At 44.8% G+C, this 21568-nt stretch overlaps 4 protein-coding genes across 5 annotated transcripts; 3 read left to right on the top strand and 1 right to left on the bottom strand.

Annotated features, from left to right (window-relative positions):
- The first annotated feature begins 2093 nt into the window (after positions 1–2093).
- On the top strand, positions 2094–5693 carry LOC5502585 (magnesium transporter NIPA2). The gene is made up of 6 exons (XM_001623703.3): positions 2094–2178; positions 2261–2428; positions 2599–2655; positions 2946–3036; positions 3495–3655; positions 4357–5693. The coding sequence occupies exons 1-6, from the start codon at positions 2142–2144 to the stop codon at positions 4989–4991; spliced, it is 1149 nt and encodes a 382-aa protein (XP_001623753.1). The 5' UTR covers positions 2094–2141; the 3' UTR covers positions 4992–5693.
- LOC5502581 (leucine-rich repeat-containing protein 51) lies at positions 4994–7336 on the bottom strand. The gene is made up of 4 exons (XM_001623696.3): positions 7201–7336; positions 7087–7121; positions 6775–6939; positions 4994–6109 (listed from the first exon to the last, which is right to left on the bottom strand). Exons 1-4 carry the CDS (start codon positions 7307–7309, stop codon positions 5843–5845), a joined length of 576 nt encoding a protein of 191 aa, XP_001623746.3. The 5' UTR covers positions 7310–7336; the 3' UTR covers positions 4994–5842.
- Positions 7337–7373: 37 nt separating this feature from the next.
- Positions 7374–11080, top strand: LOC5502573 (transmembrane protein 216). 2 transcript variants are annotated; one of them, XM_032370853.2, is made up of 7 exons: positions 7374–7490; positions 7614–7630; positions 8037–8130; positions 8777–8869; positions 9458–9566; positions 9702–9794; positions 10935–11080. In XM_032370853.2, the coding sequence occupies exons 1-7, from the start codon at positions 7478–7480 to the stop codon at positions 10954–10956; spliced, it is 441 nt and encodes a 146-aa protein (XP_032226744.1). In that variant the 5' UTR covers positions 7374–7477; the 3' UTR covers positions 10957–11080. The 2 variants fall into 2 exon arrangements, with proteins under 2 accessions (XP_032226744.1, XP_032226746.1); XM_032370855.2 differs by having other exon boundaries at positions 7470–7490; positions 7618–7630.
- A 247-nt stretch (positions 11081–11327) lies between these two features.
- On the top strand, positions 11328–11924 carry LOC116610144. Its single transcript, XM_032370852.2, has one exon. The coding sequence runs from the start codon at positions 11334–11336 to the stop codon at positions 11784–11786; it is 453 nt and encodes a 150-aa protein (XP_032226743.2). The 5' UTR covers positions 11328–11333; the 3' UTR covers positions 11787–11924.
- The last annotated feature ends 9644 nt before the right edge of the window (positions 11925–21568 follow it).

The raw sequence follows: 21568 nt of genomic DNA, 5'->3' as shown, positions 1-21568 counted from the left end.
GTTAATCCGCCATCCTTTACCTCCGTGACACTGATGTGTGACTTTCGTTCAACCAATCACAAATCTTATTGCAACTGCTTGCGTATGCTTGACGTCTGCTGCGAGACAAGTTGGTTGATGTAGTAATTAGGGCTACATCTCCGAGTTTTGTTTAAAAAGTAAAACCATCTTCTACTTTCTGCAGCAAACTTTTTCAACTTGCAACAAAAAACTGCTGCGACAAAAGTTGGCGCGCCGGTAGTAAAATGCGCAACGGCACTTAAAGCCGCATTATCACCAGTTTACTTCCGGTCGATTACCTAACAATATCCGATGATTTTTAACGGAAAACGCGAAAAATATTTCAAAATATTGAAAGCAGTGTGTCTATTGAGGATGTGATTGATAATTTAGAGCGGATGGCCTGTTGAATATCTCGGATTCTAATAGATTCTTTTGCCTTTTAACGGTTGAGGTTTCCGTTAGACCTCCGGAAATAAACTGGTGACAATGCGGCTTTAAGCCCCGTGCAAACTGCGCCAGCATTGCTGGTGAGACGCTGGGTAGACGTTGACAGCAAATGCTGGCGCAGTTTGAAAACCGTATTGGGAGGTGCTGGCAAGTGTTGGCAAAATTTTTGATTGAGTTCAAACTTTTGGCCAACACTTTGCTAGCATTTGTCTCGTGGTCATTCGAGCATATTATTACAGCTTTGCTGGCGCAGTTTGCACACGAGCCCAGCAATGCTGGTCTAACTTACATCGTTTTCATAGAAAAAAATTGCTTGCGTCCGAATAATGTTGTCATTTCGAAAAGAATGAACGTTACCACATCTATAATCAAAGAAAACATCGCAAATTTTTGGTCATGAAAACAATATATGACTGAAATGTATCATGCAGAAAAAATAGTCCCAAATCCAACCGAAATCCAGCGGAATCTTGGGTTGCCTTTTGAAAACACAAGTAAAATGATTGAGTCGGGTTGCCTTTGGTACCATCAAACGTGAACTTATCACCAACATACTGGCCATGTGTTGGGGCAGTTTGCACAGGCTTTACAAACTTTTTTTGCAGCAATGCTGCCACAAAAGTTGTATGATTTTTTTGCTCGTTTTACTGTATTACTGCGGTGGCGTTTAATTTCAATCAAGAGCGGATGGTGAAAAAAAAAGAATGAAGGACGTGTTGTCGTTTTGTCTTTGTCCGAGGTTCCGGGCATTTTGTTGCAATAAACAGAACCAAGAGACCATGATGTAAGAGAACGAATCCCCCGTATTAGGGTATGTTCCAATAATGACGTCCGTAAAAACTATTTTTAGAACAAGCAGTTATTTTTAGATACGTCTCTGATTGGTTAGCGCTCACGTTTCCTAGCAACAAGAGTCTTACGCGCGATCACATCTTGAGCAATGTGATCCGGCAAAGGATGTTTCGGAAATCTTTTTGACCGAAAATACCTTCCTTTTTTACGAACGCTGTAAAAATGATCTTCCATAGAATACGCTGGAGCCAATCAACCGTTTCTGGGACATTGAAATGCGTGATTTTTAGGCTCTGGGATCAACTTCCCCAGTAAAAGTTTTCACTGCTGATTCGCAAATTACTTACTTATAACACAACAATCAATCATAAATCTGTGTTTACAAAACACAATTCTCTTCCAATTACCTTTTAATGAAAAAGATACATCCAGAACTTAATACCATTATATTCACACCGACATTACAAATAAAAGATTTCAAGTCTTTATAATGAAGTAGATCTTATTCCAGTGACAAGGCTTTCTTGAGTGACATGATTTCTGAACATTTGCGTGAAAAATTGAAGTTCATTCATCTAAAAATGTTATAAATGAAAGAAAAATAAAGGCCTTCTTATATTAAAATACATATGGCGCGACGAACCATGTATGGATGCTATGATTGACAAGCGTGCGCAATCCAAAAATAGCTTTCTTGGACGTTATCATGGGCCACGGGGATCCGTTCTCTTATATCATGGTCTCTGGACAGAACGTTTTCGCGCATTTGCTAAATATGCGCGACAGTAGCGCAATTTCTTTTTTTTTCCGACAATGACGTCAAAGGTTTTGCTTGACACGTCAAAGAGGAAACGCGCAATAAAGGACTGGGTTCTAGGTTGATCCGAAAAAAATACAAGATGGCGGTTTCCACGTCCGCTTGGCCTTCGACGCAAGGTTTGTTTCACTGCACTAAATGCTCATACAAATTAATATTTCATCCTAGAACTGCTGATTTATTTATCTTGGTATGGTTTAGGTATAGCGACGTCTGATAGAATGTCTAGAGACGCCAGCGAAGCAAGTTCGCGAGACTTTTATACCGGTCTCGGACTCGCGATCAGTTCCAGTGTTTTTATCGGCTCCAGTTTTATCGTCAAGAAAAAAGGACTTTTACGTGTCGCTCAGCGTTCTGGTGTCCGCGCAGGTACGGGATATTTCTATTATCCTCTTTGGATGTATTATTTCAGGGATCATGGTTTCAGTTTCAATATTGGTGGTTTTAATGTTTAAGAGAGACTAGAAACTCAAGGCATGTTTTGGGATGCTCATCAATAATTTATCGTTGTTTCACGCAATTTTATATTTTTCTCTCAGGTCAAGGTGGTTATGCTTACCTAAAGGAATGGCTTTGGTGGATTGGAATGATATCCAGTAAGATTTGCGTAGTGTTCTATTAGTATTGTTCTATTGAAGTACTAAGTTTATAAAATTCCAATTGCAATTCACCCGCTTCGTCAGAAGAAAACACTGACAAAAAACATTTTTGAGCATTTCCACGATACTAAGACGACAATACGTGGCTTGATACGGCTGGGTTTCTGACGTTTCGACATAAACAGACAGACCATTCATTCATTTATTGACCTTTAGCTTTGGGGGTGTTAGCATTCCTATAGACTATGGTCTTATCACGTGTATTAAGTTATACTTTGTTATTTTAGTGATTTTTGGAGAGATTGCAAACTTCTCTGCTTATGCTTTCGCCCCTGCAATCCTGGTTACTCCTCTTGGTGCACTAAGTGTTCTTGTCAGGTAAATATATGTCCGGAATATGGACAGCTCCTGGCCTGCATGTGATTTCTTTATTGTGCCACTGACCTTCTGTATAAAGGCTTATTACAAAATGGACTTCATGTCCTATTCAATTGCCTGCTTCGGTTAACATCTCGTTAATGTAAAAATTAGATGAATAGTATTAGCCAGGGGGATATTCCGAAGAGCCTTCCAACTTGACTTGAAGGTTCGCCCAATTGAATAATAACATGAGCTTCTAGGGGTAAGATGAAAACAAGAGAGCATGAGAACAACAATGAAAACAGGAAAATTGACAGAACTAGCGCAAAAGCACTTAAAAGATTCAACCCCAAAAGAATATTTAGAAGCCATTTGATAACTCCTTTTAAAGATAATATTTAAAATTCACTTTCACTGTTACAAGAGCCAAATCCTATTTTACTTAATAATCAAGATAGAATCTTTGTGTTCTTTAGTGCTGTACTAGCATCCTATTTTCTGGATGAGAAGCAAAACCTGCATGGGAAGGTGGGCTGTATCCTGTCCATAATTGGCTCCACAGTGCTGGTTATACATGCCCCACAGGAAGAAGCTGTTGACACGATAGAGCAGCTGGAATCTAAGCTCATTGAGCCAGGTTAGTGGTATGGATATTGAAATCACTGTGTATGAGGTCAAAATGGTTGTGCAAAGATGTACTCAGTAGGAAAAATCAACCAGTTTGGGTTATAATCAAACCTTGAGACAGCCACAAATTGTTGGCCTGGTGAAAACGAAATCTCAGTATTTGAGTCTTCTGCACAGCCATTTTTCATGTTCTAATGGCAACATAAAGCAAGAATAGCTGCACAGGAGACAACAGGCACAACAGTCCATATTCCTATTACATTTACTCTAACTGTACGTCTAAGGGCATGTCAGAAAAGAGCACAGAAATATTTTTATTTATTTTTTTTGGAACCATATAAAAAACATGTAATTGAATAAAATACTCTTTATACTCACAAATATTTATTTGTTTTACATTGAGAATCATTTGGATTTAATAACTGTACATCTAAGGGCATGCTGGAAAAGAGCACATATAAATATTTGTATTTATTTTTTGGAACCATGTAAAAAAGCATGTAAATTGAACAAAATCCCTTTTATCTGCAGTAATATATTTATATATATTTTTATATTGAGAATCATTTACTATTTAACATGTGGACAGGGGTTGTATAAAAAAAACAGTTGCAGATCTCAAGGAATTTCCATACTCGTGTTTTGCCCAAATTAGTGTTTCTTTCACTGCTTTATCTGCTCTTTGAGTGAACCAGTGTGTCTTTTTTGTAGGTTTTATCATATATGCTGTCATGGTAGTCTTACTTGCCTTTGTCCTTATATGGAGATATGCACCCAAATATGGAAAGACCAATATCCTTGTGTACATTGCCATCTGTTCTTTGATTGGCTCTTTGTCTGTCATGGGATGCAAGGGAGTTGGCATTGTTCTCAAGCAAACATTGAAAGGAGACAGTCAAGTTGGGAATCCTGTGTCTTGGGCCCTGTTATTTACTGTATTGACATGTGCCACGACGCAGATCAACTACTTGAACAAAGCCCTGGACATTTTCAACACATCACTAGTGACACCCATCTACTATGTGATGTTTACACTTCTCACAATCATCGCCTCTGCAATTCTATTTAAAGAGTGGAAGTTGATGGACACAAAGGATACAATTGGATCCATATGTGGCGTCTTGACAATTATACTTGGGGTGTTTCTCCTTCATGCATTCAAGAATGTTAAGTTTAGTTTGAAAGATTTGAACTTTTTCCAGAAACAAAAAGGCAGCAGGTCAATCCAAATAGGTGATGGGGCTGAAGCAATGCTGATGCGATCAGTTGAAGAAGGTAGCCCTGATGACGAGGATGAGGAAATTGCAAGCTCAAAATTGTTAACAAACAATATAAATCACACATGATATTTCCAAACTGAATTTTATTGTATTTTAAGTTAAATAGTAAATAGGTCGGTAATTTATTTACACAATGCTTCTTTTCAGCATGGTCATTCTTTCTATACAGGAGATAGAATGGGACTATTGCAGCATGATAAACTTTTCTATCAGTCATATCCTTGGAAATAATACTGTGTTGCTTCAATGGATATGATTGTTGCACTTTATAGTGTGACGTATTGGATGCTTAGCTTGCCACATTTTTTTCTCTTTATAAGTGGCCCAGTAAGACAGCAGAAACCCTTGTTTCTAGAGGATGTAGATTCGTCAATTTTCTTGGGTTTCCATTATAATGAAATAAAAACACCACTTCCAACTATACTTAGTCCAGCTTATGCAAGTTTTAATTCATCCAAGTTCTACACATGGTACCTGGTAACTGTTTCAAGTTTTTGCAAATCAAAAAAAGTTACTTTTTTATGATAAATTCTACTCCTTATTTATATATAGTGTACAGCATGTTTTTTACAAAAAAATGTAACAAAAGGAATCTTATCATGGACATTCTGTAAGATTTCATTGGGGGTACATGTTCATGTTTACTAGAAATGCTACATTTGAATAAGGGTTCGTGTTAATAAACATGATATGGAATTAAGAAGATTAGCTATCTCTTTTGGATCACAAATTGTACAGAATTCATAAATAAACATGATGATTTGTAAATGTGGTTATCTCTTTTTTTTGGAAGCACTAAAATGATAACTCTAAAAATACTGAATGATACCCTAAAATACAAAATACCAGTTTATTACTATTCAAAGTTTTTGTACAATTTTTACATTATGTGCATTTCAATCACTTTCTAGTGAAATTTACTTTGCCTTTTTCTTTGACTTTCCTTGATGCTGATGAGAACATGCCTTATCTTGCTTAGTTAGAGGTGCTGAATTAAACTTTTTCAAATGTAGAAGTTTGCTTGTGGTATAACATTTGAAGTGATCATCATCCTCTATTGGGTTGCCCTGCAGTGAGATAGTGTGGAGATTGGGCAGTGCTGCCAGCTTGTCAATCTCACGTAAGTCGCTAATGTTGTTGCCTTGGAGACAAAGAATCTTTAAATTTGGGTAGTCCAGAAGAACCTGGATAATAAAGAGAAACATTTTGAAAGCCTGTCTGTAGACATGTTTGTTGATTTAAAAAAAAACTGTCAAAATATAGTGTGAAATCCATCTAAGCCTCAATAGCATTTTCTTTATTTACTCTTGAACAGTTTTCCAACGTTGGCAAAACAATACAAGCAATTTGATTTCTGTTTTCTTTTTCTTGGGTTAGCAGTCAGAGAAAGGGGGGTATTAGGCACTAGAACTGTCTATTTTGTAAGTCTGGGTTGGTCACTTGAAAGCCCGTAGCCAGTTTGTTTACCCATTTCGCCGACCATTTTCTTTTAGGGAGGTTGTTGTATCAGTAGTACTTTATTTTCTTTCATTAGAGCGGACCTTCCGGTTGAGTGTAGGGTTCTTCTAAACCCCCAAATCCCCCCCCCCCCAGGTTAGGCGCCGATTTGTTACATAAACAAGACTAAAGCCAGGATTTAGGGGGGGGGGGGTAATGGGACATTTGTGTAACTGACATTGGTATCAATATTTCTTGTCGTCATTCAAACCCAGCCGCGTCACAGTGGGGTGCACCCCCTTGTAGGCCAAAATAGGGCCATTTCTTTTTTGATTTGATTTTTCCGTTTTATATCTATGACTGTGCACCCCCTCCCCCCTCGACCAAACCTGGGAACGCGCCTGAAACTTACTGGATCTATGGTTGACAGCTCGTTAAAAGACAAGTCCAGCAGCTCCAGAGCCTGGGGCTCTACAATCAGCTTGTTGATTGTTGTTGTAAAATTATCATAACCGCCTAACTGGTTGTAGGCGAACTTGATCCCATTAGTCTTGTATTTTTCAGTTTCTTTGTCTTTCTAAAGAAAAGGAAGAAATGTGTTCTTTTAGAAGTACTTATTGAAAAGGCCTCTAAAAATTACAACAAAATATTTTCAACGAGCTGTTCTTGCTACAAGTTAAGCTTACATCATTACAAAAATTTAAAACACTATAAGATTCTTTACCTTAATCTTGCCTCTTGGACGTGTTTCAATAGCATCTATTTGAGAAACAAGGGCACTTTAAAAAGGTTATAAAGTCAATTCTTTTTAGTGACTAAATGACGACTTAACACAAACCTTCGAATTTCTCTAAGCTTGTGTAACAATAATCCAGCAATATTGAAGAATCATTTGAGGCATCTATTGCTGCAGATGCATTGATCTTGTTTTTCGTAGCTACCGACATCCCTGAAGTGAGATTATGAGAACAAGATCCGCGATTTTCAAGCGAACACTTCTGTTCTATACCTTGGAAGCCATTTTCGTTCTACGTCACCTAGGAAACTGATAGGCTTCTGCTGAGCCTTCGCCACACAGTCAGCAGTTTCAAATTTAACAACAGATCTGGAACAAAATGGCGGCCCCTGGTAAGTTTGTTGTTCTTTAGTGTATCTGAAATAATCCCTTTTGTGGGGTTATATGCGATGTTTCGTAGATATATTAAAACTTCGGATAGGCCGGGACTTCTAACCACTGTACTTTGATTTCAGGAAGAACTGTGATAGAAGTATCCTTTGCAATCTAAAACTTTTCATAAAAATTTTTTTTGACAGTGGTATAGTTATGTTCTACTTTAAAAAGTGAATAACCATTGCTTGTTAGAAAGTTTATCTTACAAGTTGGACTTTTCTTGCTGCATTAAAATATTTTGTTTTTGGCTTTGAGTTTACTCATCCCTTAACCTGAGAGAGATGTGTGTTTGTGTTGAAATAGTGTGCCACGGCCTCAGATATATCATTCAAAAGTGTTTCCCTAATATATATTAGCTTACTCACCACCAACCTATAAAGATATTCTATGTGAAATCTTATAAAAGGCAGGAAAGGGGAGGTGAAGGAAAGGAAAGCTGGCTATCAAAAACTATTTGATGGATCCTTCAGAAAGTTAAAACATTATTTCTTAACATCTTGTAGCTATCCTCACTACCTCTTCAGATATTTCTTTATCTAAATGTCTGGTACTCCATGGTGTTTTGTGTTGCAGAAATTTTACTCTATATCTACAAAGGTATTGTTCTTAGTATTTATTGTTTACGTGTCTATGTATATGTGAAATTAACTCAAGAAGTGCAAGAACTAGTACTACATATAATGTGGAATTGGGCTGCGGTGTTGAGTAGAAGGGACTACAAGTTGGCTAAAGTTTATTAAGCTTAAAAAAGAAAGCTGCAATATCTTACCCTTGTCACATATTTCACTATAAATAGGATGAAGTTCCCCCCTCCTTTTTTTTTTCTGGACAGTGCACCTGTCTTTCTTTATTTTGTTTGCTTCGCCATTCAAAGAAAACCACTTGCTTAAAGAGTTAGGGTGACCTAGAAGTTATACCACCTAGCTTAATTTTTTTGTTTTAGAGTGGTTTTCAAAATCCCGTGCAACAAAATATAGTTGTTAAAGTGTAATAGTCAAGCCAGAGCAAGAGAGAACAAAGACATTACAGTGTATTAGTACTAAATAAACTAAATAGTATTTCACAGGTTTTTGAAAACCACTCTAAGCTGTGTTAAAATTGTATAAATAAACAGTTAGTAACATAAACATATTGGATATATTTTTAATTGGCTGGATTCATTAGGGTCTTGTCATTATTCACATTTTATTATTTCATTCATTTAGATTGACTGGACATGGGAATTCTATTTTTTTATGTGCAGGTTCACTACTACCATACACAAGTGCTGCGCTAACTGTAGAGATTCTGCTGGTGATATTTTGGGCATTTATGGAAGGTGTCCGACTGTTTTTTGGTAAGAAAAATTCAACATTCAGAGCTATAATTTATTGTATAATATCTGCTGTTTATTCTGATAATGATGAAATGCATATCAATTATGATGGTCTTGATCAGATTTCATCTCTTAATGATTATGATTTCATGGTTGTGGTTGGTGATGCTGATGATATAATGATGATTTGGTTTGATTATAATGATAATAAAAGAGCAATTAGTGAGTTGATTTGTCCAATCCTTCAAACTATGTATATTGACAACTCTTTAACTAAGAAGAGTGATTTCTCCCAATATCAGACTCACATTGCTATATTCAATTATGAAGGTGGCATTGAATAACAATGATGATAGTTATTATTATGACAGTTGTGGATTTTGATGGATGGTGGCGAGGATTGTGGTGTAGGTGATGATTATCATATTATTATATTGCTGGTAGAGTTTTTAACTATATGGTGGTGGTGATGGGTCTAATGATGATTGCAGTGGCATTAATTTTGATGCTGATTAGGATACACAATTTTTTCAATAACTATATTTTATTTTATGCATTAGATAATATTCCTCATTTTGTTTTGTTTTTAATTATCCAAATCTCTGACAGGGTATAAAGGCAACTTAGCAGAGAGGTCCATGGCTTTGATAATCTCTATCGTTCTTGGCATCCCTGTTCTATTTATTGAGCTCTTTGTTCTTCTGTGGCAAACTTACGTGTAAGTCAAGATACAGTTTTTGATTATTCATGAATATTGATGAAGTTTGAGATAGTTCAAGTATATTTGAGTGTTCCTTGGACTTTCTAGCAGAATCATAAATGTATTTACTTATTTTTACTGATGTTTCTACAGATTGCGAATTGAAGTAATACTTGTGGCCATTTCTCTGGCTTTTCTTGGAATAGAGATCATTCTCAGTATTGCTGCCATGTTAACATTCAAAAAGTGAGTTTTTCACCATATGCAGGTTTTGTACTATGAGCACAGAAAATTATTTACGACTGGGTAATTTTTGGGAGGCACGTACAGTAAGTGGGAATTGGCACAGAGGGCTCTGCCACCAAAAAGGTGTACACGTTTTTTTTATAAAAAAACGTTTAATTTTCAGTTAAAGGCGGATTGTCACCAGTTTACTTCCGGTCGATTACCTAACAATATCCGATGATTTTAACGGAAAACACGAAAAATATTTCAAAATATAGAAAGCAGTGTGTCTATCTGAAGTTTATTTGAGGATGTGACTGCTAATTTAGAGGGGATGGCCAGTTAAATATTTCGGATTCGAATAGATTCTTTTGTCTTTTAACGGCTGAGGTTTCCGTCGGACCTCCGGAAGTAAACAGGTGACAATGCGGCTTTAAGGCTGGGCCGTTTTTATTTTTGGAGCATTTTAAGGCTGAATGTTCTTAACGATGTTCTTAAATTAAAGTGATAAAAATATAATACCCAATGAATTATTAGGATGAGAATTACACAAATGATCAATATCAATAATATATTAGGTTGTTATTATGGGCAGTATTTGGTTCTGCATTTTAGAACGAATCACGACTAAAAAAGCAAATCAGTTTTTTCTGATATCTGAGCCTCGGCATGTTCTTAGGATATTCTTAAAATTTGGTGAAATCTCAGGCTGGACGTTCTTATATAAAAAAAGAGTGTATATTTATATGAAATTAATGAAAATAACAGGTTTTAAATATTTTTTCGTGACTTATATACCCACTCTGCAAATCCTATGTGCCGTGATAAAGTTTCAATAAAAATACATTACAAAAAAAATCACAACCGAAAAATATGCGACTTTTTCTCTGTATACTGGAAATATCTGTGTCCTTCTGCCTTTCCGTGCACGTTTATGTTTCGTGAACCAGACTCTCTTATTTTAAACTGATTGTCTCATGATTCTTTAGTTGTTTGAAGCTTGCGTTATTTAAAATACTCAACCTTTTAGCAGTTTTCTCGAAAGAAAACATATTAAATAAATATTGCGACGCGACACAAAACCCAAAGGAGGCAATCAGAGAAGATTTGTTAAGTGTACTGATTATATTATTTATAATCTATATATTTTCATCTTTTCAGGTATCAATCAATACAGCGATAAATTTCGATGACAGTACCACTGCAGTAGTCCATCGTCTGTAAATATACTAGAGCAAAAGTTCCTTTTGAGTAATGTACATATTATTTTAGTGTATAACACGTCTGCAATAGAAAAGTGTAACAAGTGCTTGAAATTTCTTTGGTAACTTACTGCGTTCGAAAGCGCGCGTTGCTTTGATAAGTCGCAAGGGCGCGCGTTGTCATTGTGATGTCACGTAACTCGTGAAATAAGGTTCTAATGTTTTCGATTTGATTTATTGTTGATTCAATAATAATTAACGAAACTACGATCTTGCTTATGCGATGGCCCCAGTCTTACCACCGATCAAAGTGTAAACTAGTTCATTGGCTGCGGCGGTACGGATCTACTCTTCGGAGATGGACTTAGGGAAGGGAAGTAAATCACGGCACAAGAAAGAGAAAAAGAAACATAGCCCTGGCGAGCACAAGCGTCGAAGAACAAGGTCCATTCCAAATGATGATGGCGAAAAAATGGCGCGCAAGAGAGATTATGCGACGGCTTTACAAAAGCGCAAACAAAAAGCTCAAGTTGCACGGGAAAAAGAAGACGAAGAGAATACCCAACGAACAGAACTTAAAAAATCGGGGCTTCAAGAAAAGGAACGATTGAATCAACTTTTCGCAATTTACTCGGCACAACAAGGGAGTGCATACAGAAGACCAGCTAGGGTGGTAAAACCGATATTTCCAAATCTACCGAAAAGCAGCCCAAACAGAAACCGCAAGATACCAAGCAATATAGAAGGCGGGTTTTTACCAAATATCTTGTCTACCGGAAAGGCAGAGACCAGAGGGAACTCGCTCAAGTAGGAACTATCTTATACCCTAGAATGAATCCAAGTAAATATGCAACAGCAAATGGATGGTAGATAATACTTGTGTATATAAATTTGAGAGACTTGTCTGTAAATATTTTGTCTATTCGTTTAAGAAAAGAGTTGAACTTTGTCTAGTGTTTCTTTGCTCTCATCCTTGGGTACGCTGGGCGTCCATGTCAGCGTCACTTAGACGGAACCTCCCGTTTCCTCCCCTCCCCCTTCGCCGCCCTGGGTTCTAGAGGGTGATCTGTTATGGGTGGCGAACGCGCACCGTTAGGTAAACGTTTTTTTTTAACACATTGACCCCTGAACCGGCCTGTACCGGCTTTGGGAAGTACCCACAACCCAAAAAATTCATAAATTCAAAATAAACACAACAAGATGAAGATACTCAGGCATCAGTCTAAGGGATAAATGGTCTTGCAGATATGCATCCAACCAAGGTGTTGGCATCTACTCTTAAGCCAAATAATAGCACAGGTTCTTTGACAAATCTCAAATCGAACAAGGAGAGAAAAGCAGAATCACCCCTCTCAATAAAACGCTCAAAATACCACACAAGGGAGAGAGATCAGCAAACACAGCTCAAGACACAAATAGATACCTTTATTCTGATCCTCCAGGTACATTTCCTTGGCCTCAAAACACAATGCCCATTCCTTGAAGGATTGTACAACCACGAAAATATGTTTACGTATTGCAAAGCATTCTGGGAGATCCAGGGGAAAATTCACGAGGGGAGGGCCAGTCAACACTCCTCTCCCCAAAGTCAGATGGTTTTTTATAAGTCTTTTCACCCCGAAGCCAAACAAATCAATTCCAGGTCATACAGACCCAGAATAGAAGTGTAAACAATTTTGCAATCAATTTGGTTTCAGAAAAGACAGCATTTAGGAGAGCTGTGGTGATTCATTAGAAAATTATTTTCTCATCCGGGCAAAGCCAAACAAGAAAAAATCATCATGAATCCACCTTTGCTTGCAAATATCCATAAGCAAAGCACTCAATTATGCCCCAAAAGACTTCATGATGTCCTGAGACACTCCCCTAATATGCTCATAGCTGTATTTTTTATGAAAAATACAAACAACCATCAACTTGTGCTGGCTTCAGCACATCGACGAGGGATTAAAAGTGGGGACCGCAAAGCACTGTTGGAAAGCTTGGATACCGCTGACTAGGTGCAGCTGTGTTTGACTTTGACGGGCTGTTTAAAACTCAGAATAGGGGGGGAGGTATCTGTTTTCAGTCTGTTTTTTGTAAATTCAGCTCCAAAAAAGCCAGGAGTCAATGGGTTAAGGAATCGCAGAATAAGCAAAAACTTCCAACTCCAACAACAGGGTTATATGTAGCCAGGCCCGTACCCAGGAATTTTTCTAGGGGGAGGGGATGCGAAATCTGAAAAAAAATTGACCTAATTTTAATGGAGGAGGGGGGGGGCTGAGTTTTTTATAAATATCTGACCACCCCCAAAAGAACAAAAAATGGATTTTTTTTATGCATTATCTCCATGGGACGTTTATTGTCGGATTAGGCTACAAATAAAGTCTGACTTATGGGTTAATGACATACCAGAGTGATCTAGCTTATGCTTTATAGTTTTGGTCTACAAATGGCACGTCTATTAAGAACCGAAAGTGGACTTTCGGTTGTTGTGTGTGTATGGGGGGGGGGGGGGGGTGCACCTGGGTACGGGCCTGTGTAGCTGAAGTCGTCCCGCTAGACGACGTCAAGTGCAGAGCTCCGTATTGAAAAAGCAGAGCCGCAGATAAAGGGGGGGACTGGGGGGTTTCAGTGAAATGAGTGGGGGGCGCGAATCGCCCCTCCGGGCCTCCCAGCCCCGTCTTAGACTTGGGAGGCGCGAATCCCCCCTCCGACCCCCCAGCCCCATTCCAGGCTGGGGGCTTTCGGTGACACGTTTCGCGTAGACTAACAGTTGCTGGTTATTGATCTACGTCGGGACCACTTCGCGTAGATGGGTAAATCTACGCAAGACACACTCCGCGTAGATGGGTAATTAGCGATGGTTAGTCTATGTCGGGGACGCCAGCGCCTTGTGCTAGGGCCGTGAAAACGAGGAGGGCCGCCAACCTACGGAGCGCGGAACAACCGTTTTTCGGCCGTAAATTCAAAGCCGCTGGCGTGGCGTTTAAACCTGAGTTTTACTCGAACACCTCGCTCCCGAAGTCCTCGCGAATTTCCCGCAGCCTCTTTTTCATCTTTTCGCGTGTCTCCAGGGAGGGCCCTTTCCTGCTTTTCTTCTCGCGCGGTGCGAGGCCGTGTCGAGCTCTGATAGCGGCCTTGAACGCGTAGTATCTCTCTTGTTCCTGAAGTATTAGCCGAAACTCTCCGTCTGAGATATGCCCGTCCTGCAGAGCCTTAGAGACCAGCTCGCTGATCGAGTTTTTCTTACTCTCCGCTAAAACCATCGTGTCTTCGTGTTTAGCCACCTTGCTCGTAAGACCCCTAGAGACTACCCCCGCGCCCACGACACCGACCAGCCCAGCGACCCCTGCCAGCGGACCGCCGATCAGAACCCCTATCCCACTCAAAAAGACCCCCACCCCGGCGCTGGAAAGCGCCCCTGCAGCGATGCCGGATGCTACAGACACAGCATGGGTAACGGCAAAGGCGCGCTTATACTTCTTTCGCACCTGTCGATGATGCGTTATCTCGTTGTCTAGAACCGCCTGAGTGTCACATATTTTCTGGAGTCGGACGCTTTGCACGTCGCCGCCGATGCTTGCCGGAGCGGTAGGCGTCGTGTGCGTTTGCGGGCAAATCGGGAGGCAGACGCTGGGAAGCGAGGGGTATGTGGCACCGCTGCTAACGTCGCTGTTTGCCATGCTTGTTATGTCGGACCTAGGTTAGCTCTAATACGAGGCGAACAGGCTTGCCCTTAAAGTCCACCCGTCTACCGCGGTCATCCCTGATCGCCTTATCGGCTGCTCAAAGAAGAGCGTCAGTTCGCCTTCGGTGAACGCAGCATGTAGGACCACCATTGTGTTGAACATAGCCCGCCTTCGTGTTTAATAGGGCTGAGCATGGATTGGGAAGGCTGGAGGATGCTGAACGAGGAAGCGATACCCCGACGGGAGGAGGAGGAGACGAAGAAGGCAGCAGTTGCGGCCTGAGCCTCTATAGCCGAACATATCAAACACGCTATAGCCGAACAAGTCAAACGGGCAAAACCCGGTTTCCCTAGGTCTCTGACCCTCGCGCAAAAGTTGCTTTACGCCGTGCCCGCGGCCCCCGTGGAGAGCACGGCCTCGCACGGCCTCAGACATCACCCCACTACTCACGCAGCTAGAGATACACGTGGCTGAGGACAAATCATTCACGACTAGGGTTCGAGACATATTCAAAGAGACAGTAGTCACGCACAAGTCCGCCAAGGAGTCTCGCCGGTGGCTATCGGAGCCTTCCTATGGGTACTGGCCACAGCAACTCAACTTTGCGGTCTGGTGCGCAACCGCCGGGTGCGGGGTGTCCCTAATCGACCCCGCTTTCGCCACGCTCCCCTCTGTCATCAGGGGATTTCTAAGGTTTCACGTCTACTTTACCACCCGGAGGATACTCTACGAGCTCGGCGCCCCCCTGCCTGGCGACAGCCCGTTCACGCAAAAAGGGAACCCCTACAAGAAGGCCGCTTTCGAGCGTCTATGTATAGAGTTCGGTTTGCCGCGTAAGCCGGACTTCCGATGAAAAGGCGGGCGAAACCACGGGCTAGGCGATGTGTTTGTGTTCTACCCGGGGGAGGGGTATCGCAACGTGCACGTGATCCGTGGCTACGACACGGCGGCGGACGAGTACCCGAGCCACCTCAATCTGTTTAGCGACGAAGGTGGGACGTACAATAGTGGGAAGCAGGTGGGTTACATACGCGACGACGACCACGGGGGCGTGCAATATAGCTGGTTTGCGCCTCCCAAAGGTCAGGGGCTGACAAAAGCAGGGCTAGGAAGACTCGATCGCTCGGTCGAGGCGTTCGTCTACACAGTGCTTGGCGCGCAGGTAAACGTCCGTTCCTCTATCGCGGGGGCCGGTGGGCCGGCCATGGAGGCGCAGGCGGAGTCCACGAAGCTGCTTGAAGACGCGATCATAGAAAACGACATCGCTCAAAGCGTTCAAAGGTACCAGTTAGCAGTGCAGGAGGCCAAGGTGAGACTGAGCCTTGCGGTCGCACCAGGAGTGTGGCTGATGCCGAGCGATCTGGTGATAAACACGCAAAGCGTCGTGGGCTACAACAATAAGGTGCAGAAAGCCACAGACTCCATGACGCTCGGCGCAAACGCGATCAACACCGAGACAAAGCCAGTCAGTGCTCATAATATGGCCGGTGGGCATCCTAGGGTGCAACACGCGACTGACCCTGGGATCGACCGCGTGCCGTCCCGGCGGCGAAGCGAGGCTTCCGCCCCTGCGAAAGTGCACGCAGAGGGCGCGGCTCCTGCCCCCTCTCCACGTACGCACGCTGCGCATAGCATGACTGCCGCCGGAACGGCAAGCGCACCCGGACCGGGCGAAAAAAGTGACCACACCGCCCTCAAGGCGGGGTTGTCGGCACTCGCGGTGGCCGCGGCGTATTACTTGTTTCGATGACTGCTTTGCATTCGACGAACCAAGAACGCGGCTACGGCTAGAATGAGCAGCCACGCATTTTTGCCAAGAAATTTCACCGCTTCTCCTGCAGCCTTGAACACGAAGTTCGCGATGCTGCCTTCTAGCCCAGGGAGAAGCTCGCCTAGCTTTTTCCCGATGGCCTTAAGCCCGTTACCGACCCCTCTGGCCACGGAGGAGAGCGACTTGCCGAGCGACGTCACAATGGCCGCGATCGTCGTCACTACGGCCAACCCGATAGCGGTGACGGTAAAGCCGTACTTTTTGAAGATGGCTTTGATGCGCTCTCTTAGCGGCTTTTTGTTCTCGAGCTCTCGGTTTTCGCGTTCTAGTTCGCCGATCTCGGACAGCCTCTCCTCGCTGTGCTCACGGGCCTCTTGGCGGCGACTCTCTGACGTGTTAGGGTCGTCGATGGTCTCCCTGTCTGCGGCTACCACCCCTTGCAGCTCTTGGACTCGTTCCGTGTTTTCCTGGATGACCGCGTCTATCTCTGCCACGGACCCCATCGCCAGCTTGAAGCCTTTCAGCTTTGCAAAGTCCTGTCGAACGCCCCCGTCCTCATTGAACAGCTGTCTTGGTTCAGTCCAACCCCCTTTGCCGAGGTTACGAACCCGTATTAGCGTCTTCCCCCTCTGGTCTGACTGGAACCGTATCAGATTCTCGTTAAGGTCTAGGTATTTCTCCCTGAGGGACTGGAGACCGAGCCTTGTCGCTGCACCCTCTGTGGTGAACGAGGTTTCAGCGATCGTTTGCGTTGCGCTTCGCGTAGCCATGCTATGCGCAGCATGCATACGCGATGACGTGCTCGTCATTGGGATCGACTCCCCATCGTCGGGGTCAAACGGGATAAGGGGCGTCGTCTCGTCGTCCCCCGCTCCGCGATCGGCGGACGCACCCGGCAAGGTATCGTCAATGTCAATGTCAACATCACCCATGATGCGTGCGCATAACTCGTGCTATGCTATATTAGACATGTCTAACAGTCCGCACCATAGCCACGCGGCTTCGTACTTTATATATACATACGTATACGATATATAGTATACGTAATATACGTAATACGTAATACGTAATGTCAGTCAGCGATAAACTTGACCCCAAACGAACACCCAGAACTCCTCTGGGGTTGAAAGCCGAGAGAACTGTTCACCGGGTCACTCTCAACCCGTCGGCGACCTCCCCAGGCGAGACGCTATATGTGGCGGTCCCAAAGCTATCGGAAGGCGTCACGCTCGTGCCTGGCTCCTTGAGGGTCGGTCTCGATCTCTCTATCTCAGGCCATGCAAATAACACCGTCGTGAACAACGTCGGCCGAAATCTCGTGAGCCCCCGGAAAATCACGTTTGCAGGAGAAACGCTCCAGGACACCAACCGCTACGACGTCTTCAAGACGTATGAAGAGCTTTACCTGTCCAAAGTCGAGAGAGAGGACCGCCTGGGGCAGGGCATACAGTCAGAAAACATGCGCAAGCTTCGCTCCAAGGCTGGCGATAAAGCGACTAGTAACGCCAAGGAGAACGCTCTAAACGCCGCCCACGGGGCGAGGTACACCATCCCGCTAGAACATTCTCTGCTGACGGACCACGGCGTACTGTACCCAAGGGCGCTCTCCGAGGCGCTGCTCTTCGAGATCACGTTCGCAACGGTTGACCAGGTAGTAGTCGGAAGCGATGCTACCAAATTATCCTATGGCATCAAAAATCTAGAGCTGGAATACGAAAGCCTGAGGGACGACAACCACGCCCGGTCTGCAGCCGCCGCCTACCAAAACGGCACAACGTTCTTCTACGAGCAAGTGAACCTTCACAAGACCTTCCATATTAGCAAAGGGACGGACAGCATAATCAACGAGAGTGTCAACCTACCGCGAAGGTCTATGAGTGGTCTGTTGCTCCTCTTTGTGGAGCCATACACTGCAGGGGCTCGCGACTCTGATAAGTTCGTGTACCCCGGCATCAAGAGCGTTCGCGTTACAATCGACGGCGTGCCAAACAGGGTCTTCAGCCAGGGGATGCCACGGATTTCTGGAGGGAGGCGAAAAGGCGGTTCGTCCGCCCCTCCCCGGGGGGGCACAGCGGAGCGCCTGCCGCCCCAGCGGTCGGCCCGGAGTCGTTCTATGGCGATAACAAGTTTGCTCTGTGGATCGACCTTCGAACGACGGACGACAGTGCTATCCATGGGGGTGGTCTCCGATTGGTCAACACCCGCGACGGTGTGCACCTCGAGATAAAACGCACGGCGAGCGGCACTGGTACCGTAAACTGTTACTTGTTTGTGGTGGCCGACGCCCAAATGAGCGGACAGCTAGAGTCCATACAATACTGAGCACAGACACCGAAACGTGTTTCTGCGCGAAGCGCTGCGGCAGCGCGGTATGGACCCGAAAAACATCCCATTTAACGCTCTCATCGTGGGCCCGACGTCATGCGGGAAGACCCAATTCGTAGTGGACCGGCTGCGGGGCTCTTTCCGGGGCAAGTTTGACTACATCGTACTCATGTGCCCTACCTTTGTCTACAACAAAACATACGACGGCTTCGGCGAGGGCGACAATCGTCTTTATGTCATCGCACCTGAGGCGGGTCAGATCGACATACTGCTGAGGTTTGTCTCCGCTCTCTTCGAAGGCACTAATACGCTAATCATACTCGACGACTGTGCGGCCTCGAAAGACGTAAAGAGGCGCTCTGACCAGCTCGTCAACTTGGCGTTCAGCGCGCGCCACGTGGGTATTAGCGTGTGGGTGATCACGCAGCAGCTCACCAGCATCACGAAGCCGTTCCGTGAGAACATCGCGGCCTTGGTGGTCTTCTATACCCCGAGCAAGGCGGACATGAAAGCTATCCTGCATGACTACGGCGCGGAGCTCTCAGAAGAGAAGATGAAAGAGTACATGAAGGCCCTCAAGACGAAAAAGTTCTCGAAGTTAGAGTTTTGCTTGCGTCACCCTTATACCATTGCACTAGTTGAACGGTAAGCGCAGTAAACCACCGCCCTAGGGCATAACGTATATATACATATATAATCACACGTGTTGCACCTTAGCCACGGCAGAAGTGCATGATGAGCGACGAATACTTTGAGAGTCTTCTTGAGGGGGGCGCCGCCGGCCTCCCGGCCGTCGAGTCGTTGGGCTGCTCGACGCAGCATGCCGGAACGGCAACCGGAGGTGAGCAAACTGAGATAGCAGACGCGAGGGAGAAACTCGCAATTCTCGTAGCCTCGAGGAAGTCGAGAGAAATGGTAGGCAAGGCCCTGACTCACGACGACGTCAAACGCATGAGCGCCGAGGAGGTGAGGAAGTACGAGAAGCGATACGAGACCGCTCTAGCCAGCCGGACTACAGACGCCCTGGCAGACAGCTTTCTGAAGCTTACGACCAAGCTAGTAGGCATGGCGCTGCCGATAGACAGTGTGGTCGATCTTCACAATGACCTAGTGTCCGACTACATCATCAACAACGAGCTCCGCACATTGTGCGGAAGCCTGTCTCTACGCTGCGGTCGTTTGATGGCTTTAGCCGTCGGGGCGTTACACGTAGCACGTCATGTGAACACCGCCGGAACGGCAAGCGCTGACACGCGGTGTCAACACGAGTTAGCAGTCGCGGACTCACCAGTGGTTTGCCCGCAAACGCACAGTGGCGAGTCTGCCATCCCAGAGCAGACGTTCATTTGAAAGTTTGCCACTTCTTCAGCAACCAAGTAGTTGCACCACAAATGGAGGAACCTCAAGGAAGTACTAGTGCCCAGCATCTCGCGGAACCTGACGAACAAGCTGCGGAACAAGCTGCTCATGAACCTGCACGTACGCCTCCGGCGTCGGCGGAGAGAATCACGAGCCCCGAACCACCCGCGACCCGACCTAAACACCCTGGACAAGTCGAAGCCGGAAGGCGCTTGGCAAAGTGGAACCGAATTAACAAAGCGAAGAAAGAGACACTTCGTGTCGTGCAACACGTTGAGTCGCCGGTCGCTGGCGAGTCGCAGGGACTCGAGGGCTTGCGCGCGCGCGCCGAAGGCATACACACACCAGTCCCGGAAAGCAACTCTGCTTGGTCGGCTAGCTCGGTTATCGGGGTCGCTGGTCTTCTAGTGTCATTGATCGGCCTCTACACACGTAGGCGGGAGCTAGCTGCTGCGTTCACTCGTACACCAGCTGTTAACCAGCGAGCTACCGACGACGTGACTCCGCCCGCAAGGCCGCCGCTGGCGGCCGCACAGCAGACCAAGGATTGACCGCTTGCCGTTCCGGCGACAGCGCTTCGCGCTCCCGGACAGTGCAAATCTCGGCTCTTATCCATGGAGTAAGCAGACATTTAGACACGAAGGCCCCACCCATATCCGCACGTCCGTGCACCGCAATGTCGACGACGCAGCAGAGCAAGATTACAAAGACCATCACCGACGCCGCAGTCATAACCGGCCTCGTCGCCGGTATCGGCTGGGTTGGGCGCAAGGTCTTGCGCGAGGCTTTCACCAAAGACCCCTCCGCGAACGCCATGAACTACGCAAAAATGACTGCCGCCGTTGCAGGTGCTGTCGCTTTGAAGGGTTACCTCGAGCACCAGAAGATCCTGCCCATGTAGTAGTGTACTGTGGCACACTACCACATGTGTAGGCCATGTATTAGACTCGTGTACGTTTCACGTGCGTACACAAAGCACGTGAAGTGTGCGCACGTGAAACGTACTCGATGGCCTCTATCGCGATTTTGGTTGGCGGCGCCGTCCTAAACGCGACTGCATTCGTTGGTGGCAACTACCTCGCAAAGTTCCTGTCGAACGATGAGAGCCCTGTCTTAGCTGAGGAGAGGCACGACAAGGCCCTAGAGAAATACCAACAAGACTATGGACGCTACCAACAGCGGCGACAAAAAATCCTCGATTGGCAAGCTCAAAGTCGCGAGAGAGGGTCCCTCGCAAAGCAAAACTTCACCGACACTGACTACGCGCTCAAACTCTACAACCAGACCCGGCCAAAACAATCCCTGGAGTCGATGCGGGCTCCTGAGCTGTCCGACTACTACATCCCCAGCAAAACGCAGAAAACGCGTACATTGGCGCCGGCGCACTCGCCATCGGCTACGCAGCCAGCCGCTTGCTGTGATGTAGCTGCCGTTCCGGCGCTGCATCTAGGCGGCCTTTTTCCATGC

Source organism: Nematostella vectensis, chromosome 10 (assembly GCF_932526225.1).
Source record: "Nematostella vectensis chromosome 10, jaNemVect1.1, whole genome shotgun sequence".
NCBI classification, from domain to species: domain Eukaryota; kingdom Metazoa; phylum Cnidaria; class Anthozoa; order Actiniaria; family Edwardsiidae; genus Nematostella; species Nematostella vectensis.
Note: the sequence above shows the minus strand (reverse complement) of the source record. Positions and strands in the feature narration are given on the sequence as shown.